General features: G+C 33.7%; 1 protein-coding gene across 1 annotated transcript; it reads left to right on the top strand.

Annotated features, from left to right (window-relative positions):
* Positions 1-590: 590 nt before the first annotated feature.
* Positions 591-6,639, top strand: LOC107886365 (uncharacterized). The gene is made up of 14 exons (XM_016810291.2): positions 591-894; positions 1,753-1,826; positions 1,936-2,013; positions 2,669-2,744; positions 3,023-3,087; positions 3,756-3,857; positions 4,083-4,172; positions 4,278-4,352; positions 4,460-4,492; positions 4,591-4,671; positions 4,806-4,865; positions 5,335-5,400; positions 6,055-6,099; positions 6,206-6,639. Exons 1-14 carry the CDS (start codon positions 852-854, stop codon positions 6,377-6,379), a joined length of 1,062 nt encoding a protein of 353 aa, XP_016665780.1. The 5' UTR covers positions 591-851; the 3' UTR covers positions 6,380-6,639.
* The last annotated feature ends 341 nt before the right edge of the window (positions 6,640-6,980 follow it).

The raw sequence follows: 6,980 nt of genomic DNA, 5'->3' as shown, positions 1-6,980 counted from the left end.
AAATACTTATATGCATAAGACACTTAAAATTCTAATAAATCTTTTAAATTTTATATTAATGTTATGCAAATAATTTCTACAGCATTAATTAAAAAGTTACTATAGAAACTCAAATTTTAAAATATTTTGACAGGACTTTTTAAGGTAAAAATCATAGATTAGGGCTTATTTAACTATATATTATTATAATGTAAGGGCTTCTTTAAACGAAGTCTAGTAGTCTAAGCAGTTTTTTAAATATATTAGCCAAGAAAATTCAGGCTTCGTTTGGATGGGCGATTGACTGTGGTGCGGTGCGTTTAGCTTACTTTTTATCTCACGCTACAGTATCACTACAGTATTTAATCTCACCGCTACCACTGTTTTTACACTAACCGCAGCTAAACGCACTGCTTATCCAAACTCACCCTCAATCTCTATAGAAAAAAAAAATGGCTCTCTAAAGAAAAAGAAAGAGAAGAACGTGGGAAATTCACAAGAGGACATATTCGTAAATATGTGAAACAGGACAATGGTGGCATATTCGCTTGACATGGTGGCTCTTTACGTCATTTATCAAAAAAATGGAGGGCCATTTATAGAATTAACCAACAAACTTAGCAAATAGGGTTGTTGCGTTGTTTAACGATTAACCAAGCCTTTGATTTCTCCAGTTTCCCCTTACTAAACCCCAGCGATTGCAGGGCAGAAGCAGTTGAAAAACCCAGCAACCAAGAATAATTTATAACTAAAGAATAAAATTTGATTTCTTTCCTTCTTTGAATATTTTGTTCTCATGGTACTTTAGCAGTCTCCGTTGCTCCCTATATACACTCACACTGTATCAACATACGCTCCAACCGTAGCCGGCCATGGCTCTCCCTATTGGAAAGCTAAGTATACTCGTCGGTGCAGGTCTGTGCCATCGTTGCTCCCCTCAAATTTCTTTTTGAACTTATGATTCAGTTATCTTTTGGATTTCTGAGGGTTTCTTACGTTTTGCGGTTGCTAAATCCGTTTAATATTTTGGGTTAGTTGAACTAAATTTAGGGTTTTAGATGGACCCTTTGTTTCGAGTTGTGTTTAGCTCGTGGGATTTATGTTGTTCGGTTTGTTGGATTCTAGGGAATGGCTACTGGTTATGGTGCTGAGTTGGCAATTGATTTCATTGAATTGGGGTGGTTTTATCTGGCTCCTGTGTTTTAGTGCTTTGTTAGATACCGTATAATGCATTAGGGACCAAGGTCCTAGCTGTGGGACTGGGATTGAAACTGGAACGGGAAGCTGGAATCTTGTTTTTGTTAGCTTAAGATGATGAGCTTGAAGGAAGATTTTACAAACAGAGGGGGCCTCTGTAGATTTTACAGGCTAGTAGGCTGGAGTGATATTCAATGGAACTGTAAATGTTTATAATATCAAACGGTATCTATATGTTGTAAAAATGACTTTGTTATCTTATTGTGAAGTATCTTGATGCCTTCTCTACTAATGGAAGATGATCCCTATAGACATTTATGGTCTAGGATAGTAATTTCATAGGCTTAGTCTTTACTTCACCATTGAGAGAGAATAAAAGCATCGTTTTTTATTCTAAATCGATCAATTGATTAGACAAACTCTTTGCTTTGAAAATTATGATCAAACTAGTATGTTCATATGTGAACATATTATTTTTATGTTTGTTGAGTAAAAACGTACCTACCAACTTGGATATGCCTCAGCCATTAGAAAGAACCACTTTTCTAACTAATTTGGCTGTTATTTTCTTTCTAGGTGTTGTTGGCTCAATTCTTGCGAAAGAAGGACACATGCGAAATCTTTCTGATTTTGTTTGTGGTGCTTTCAAGGTACTTTTTCCATTTCTTAAGTGAAATGCAATTTTCTTTTAATATATAAAATTGAGATGATGCTGCAGTTCCTTTCTTGCTGACTTGGTAATAATTTCTCCTGCTGCAGTTTGCTTTTCGGCAACTTAAACATGATGATTCTACTCCATCAGGAAACAAGCCACGCAATGACTATTTGATGGATCAGGTTTATACTTGATCTCCTATGCCCATTATGAGTAAACTATAATATAGTAGCTTCTGATATTTGGAACTGTTTCTGCTTGTTTGATTGTTATAGTCGAAAATTGAGATGCCAATTGAACAATGACAATGATTTTTATGATGTTCTATGACCCTTCAGTCTTTTACTAAGTAATTGATGATTGAAAAGAAATTACCAGCCTCCAGGTGTTATTGATGATTATAACTAATTTTTACCTCTGTTTTGTAGTGATGAAATTTGGCTGCATTTGCTTCAAGATTAATTTCTTTTGACATTTCTGTATGGTGCTAAGGAGTTGGTTGCTGAGTCCAATTTTAAAATTCTATGTTTAATTACATCCTGAAAAAAAAATTAGCATGTGGCCTGGAAAATTGGTAGATTAGTTTTTGCATATTGTTAATTATCCTATGTATTTACATGTCTTTGTTACTTCATTGAGCAATATATTATTGCGAACGCCAAGCAGTCTTGAACCTTATTCATTCTGTGTGCTTTTCATTTCATTGATGATGGCTCCCTATTATCCTGATACCAAGCTTTGTTTATTTATTTATTTATTTATTATTATTTTTTTGAGAGTAGCTTTATATTTGAATTTGTAGAATTTTATCTTGTTCAAATTTGTCAACTTTTGCAGGTTAATAGCCTAAGGCAGGAACTTCAAATCTTAGCATCAAACAGACCAGTTACCATTGTAACTGGACGTGGATCAGGTTATTGTTGTTTCCTCTGAAAGTTGAAGGCAAACTTTTGATGTTGATCATTTGCATAAGTGGCGCATACACTTGCTGCAATTTTTTACAGTGTACCAAATTTGTATTTCCTTGTAATCCTTTTATGCAATATGGACAACTATTATGGATCCATATGAATGAGCAAATAATGATGATACCTTTTCTTGGAGGCATTATAACTTCCAACGTTAATTAATTAAATTCTACTTTTATCGTGTTCCTGAGGATTGTTTCGGAAATGTTTTTGCCTTATGCAGGTAGCAGCAAATACAGAATAATAATTGTTGTTGTAGTAGTTGGATATGGCTATGTTTGGTGGAAGGTAAATATTTTTTATTCTTTTGAGCGTATTAATTTGTGTAGGTTATATAGAGCAACAAATAAGATAATTGAATTCCTGATAATAAAGCCACATAAAAAATTCTGGCACTATTTGCATTTTCTCTTTGCAAAATATAAGATACCGGTACTTTGCTGGCTAGTTCTTCTGTGACCTAAGGCTGAAACTTTTATGGTTTAAGTTGGCTTGCTACCATTCTTTTTGTGAACTTATAGAGTTCATTGGTCTGTACTTTTTTCTCAAATGAACTTTTAGAACTGATGAGCAGTTGATTTTTCACATGAACATGCTACGGATATCACAACATAAGTGGTGGTGAGAAATTTATTTTTGGTGGGATGACCGAAATCAGCAATGAAGCTGATGGACTGATGGTTATTTGTCAGCGATTAAGTTTTGCAGATAAGAATGTAAAATGTTTTCTAGCATGTATTGGAAGTACTTGGTAGATAAATATTCAAATAAACAGTTTAAAATTTTAATTTCTTGTAATTCCAGTTTATTGATCAGTAAATTTTATACACATCTATATATATATATTAGAAAACAGAAGCAGGAATTGCTGCTCTATTCCATTTCTTATATATATTTTGCTTAGAAAAATTGTTCCTTTACTTGCTGTTATTGTTATATTCCACAAATGGTTTCAGGGTTGGAGACTTCCTGATATGATGTTTGCAACAAGACGTAGTTTATCTGATGCGCGTGATGCCATGGCAAAGCAGCTTGATAGTGTTTACTCATCAATCTCGGCAAGTTTCTCTTTTCTTTCATTTATTTTTCTCATTTAAATTTGTTCTTTGCTATTTTACAATATGATATCCTGCTTAAATCCCTGAATGGCCACCTAATATGTAAGTTTCAACTATAAGCTACATGTTTTTGGTTTCCATACTTCATGTCAGTGTTTTACCTACTAAAATTAACTAGCTCTCCTTTGTTTCTCTTCCTTTATAATTTTTCTTTTTCTCTTCTAGGCTACCAGGCGACATTTGTTGTCAAGAATTGAGGGTGTGGATAACCATCTGAATGAAATTGCAGATATTGCTGCCACTACTGAAGACGAGGTAGATATAAGTTTGTGGTACTAGCTTAGTTTTCATTTAAACAAGGTTGACTGTTATTAACCGAAATTTTTTATTGTTATTAACTGAATTGATTGAGTTGTATAGGTTTCTCTGCTACAAGATAAATCAAAGATGCTCAACAGCAATGTTCAATCTGTTCGATATGTTGTTCAAACTCTGGTAAGCATTCTTTAGAATTGATTTTTTCTGCATTCTTCCGCATTGTGTTTACTAGGTACCTTGATACCGTTTGGATTCGGAACTAAGATTACCCTCGCTCTCTTCAGGAAAGTAAGATCAACAGAATAGAAGGGAAGCAGGTAATTCTTATATTAACAACCGAAATATACAGTGCAACATTAACACAATTTCTTTTATTGCTCTTCTTAATTTGTATGGTGTTTTGTAATTTATATAGGATATGACAAACGAAGGAGTAAACTGGTTGTGTGATTATGCCCAGACCATGGAACAGAATAGACCCACTGATCATATTCAGGTTTGTTTCCTTAATGTTGTGCATCTGAACTGCAATGAGCTATAAGTTCTCCTTTATCTCTCTCTTTCTTTCTTTGGTGTCAAGATTCCATTGTGCTTAAATTAATTGTTCTTATTGTTATTTAAATCTTGCAGGCTGCACCAGCTAGTTCCTCCAGGCTGGCTCTTGAAGCACCAACAAGAACACCATCAAGGGTTAGATTCTTTTTCTCTTTAATGCATGGTGAATGATTGCTTGCTCTGAACATAATAGAATTCTTGGGCTATGTGGGCATGCATTTTAAGGGTAGGATTCTGAGACTGATGCATTTGAACCTTTTAAACTTTTTTTTTTAAGGTTCGACTAATAGATGCTTTTGCCTTTTATTTTCTGCTACTTGTTGGTGGTCTTTTTCTGATTATTATTATCACTTTCATCATCAAGAAGTAAAGAAGCGATAGCATCTATCAAATGGAGTCTTAGTTTCATTTTCATCAACTGAATATGGGTCTCAGGCTTGGAATCCACTCTGTCTGATCAATGCTAAGTATTGCTTATTTTCCCTTTACAATTTATTTGACTGATATTAAATTTTAGCTTGTGATTCGATAAGCTGAAGTTAGTAAGCAACCAGTTGAAACCGACTGTAATGTTTTTTCTGCTAAATCTTGTGTGTTTAAGCAGACAGGGTCTTTGCCTCCCATTGTACCAGTAGATTTGCCAGCTCCTGATTCAAATGGAACTCATATGGTTAGTTGACTTTGCAGAGTCCAGAATTAGAAATAAAAGAACAGAAAATTAATTAAAGTAGTTCTGAAATGGTTTGAAAAGATGCGGGAATGAGAATTCTGTTATTTGGCTTTTCTTTTATCTTTACTGAACCACAAAGACGCATACTTCATCAACATTGAAATTCATCCATGTGCTTTATGAAAACTGAGTAGTCCTCTACTCTAATCTGTCTAAATTTGGTCCTTGTACTTCACAAAAAGTCGAGAAGTTAGTCCAATTATTAATAAACAAATGAACTGTTGATTTTTGCTAATTTGTTGCATATATATATTGATGAACTGCTAATTTTTGCTAATTTATTGCAAGTAAATTGTTGAATTGGTGATTTTCAAATCAGCACTTTAACGATAAAGCCTAACAGTATTATCCAATTGGACTAACTTCTCAAATTTCATGGAGTATAAAGTTTTGACAAATTAGAGGGATTAACTTCTCAATTTTAATGTTTGAGTCATTTTCATTTGTGTGCTTGGAGAAATTAATTCTACTAAGAGTCGTCTTTGTTAAGCTAAATTGGTCCCTAGGACAATCATGGTTTCGGTCCAAGTGGCTTGATCTAAAATAAATTTTATCCCCTTAGATAAAACTCCTCTCTGATTTAACTCTTGGCAGGTTAAGAGATCTCCAAGAAATGCTGTCTCTGCCTCAGGCCTTAAGGTTAGCCTTTTTTGTTTCATGTCTATAACAGTTGGGGGTTTCTTCTGTTGTTTTTTCAAATTTATCCTTTTGGTCTCGATGGTTACATGTGTCTGGGTGGTTTCAGGAAGTAGGTGAATCAAGTAGCAATGATGTTGGTAATGGGAAAACCACTTCAGAAGACAAAACTAATGGGTCTTCTTCAAGTTCCGGTTTCTCCGGGATGATGTTTTCAGGTGGGAATGGTTCTTTTCTCACAAGAACGTGCAGTGCAACAAATGCCGTGCCGCAACAGATGTGATCAAGTCGATAACAATCTTAAACATCTTGACTTTTAAAACAAAGATTTAAATTCCTGCTTGACTATAAAATTGTAGGTTGGGGAAAGGGCTTTCCCCCGGTCTGAGGTGTCTTTGGATCATTTAGTCCTTACAATTCAGATCAAAGGGTAGTAGTGCCTGGCCAAGCCAAAAGTTATTTTGGAGTGGGAGGTGCTGATTTTTGTAGAGAATCATTAGAGATGATGCTTGTTTCTGGGTAATATAATTTTTATTTAGGCTACGTAACACGGATTTTTTTTTAAATATTCATATTCTACAATATCCGTGTTCAATATACTTTTGAATAAAAGTATGAGAAAAAACTTTCCAAATATATAAAAAATGTTTAAAAATAAATATATTTATATTGGATATAATATTCATATTTTATATGTTATATTGAGGTGATCTTTATTCTTTAGACCACAAGAGACAATAATGTAAGGTGGTTATTAATCTATGTAAAGACATGAAAAGGAAGCCTTTCTTTTTTCATGTTATTATTATGCTTCAATTTCTAGTTCTATATTTTTATAATGTTATTAATGAGAATAAATAGTTAATATTATTAATTTTTTAATA

This window comes from Gossypium hirsutum, chromosome A03 (assembly GCF_007990345.1).
Source record: "Gossypium hirsutum isolate 1008001.06 chromosome A03, Gossypium_hirsutum_v2.1, whole genome shotgun sequence".
In the NCBI taxonomy this organism is placed as follows: domain Eukaryota; kingdom Viridiplantae; phylum Streptophyta; class Magnoliopsida; order Malvales; family Malvaceae; genus Gossypium; species Gossypium hirsutum.
The sequence above is the reverse complement of the archived record's forward strand: the minus strand, read 5'-3'. Positions and strand labels throughout refer to the sequence as shown.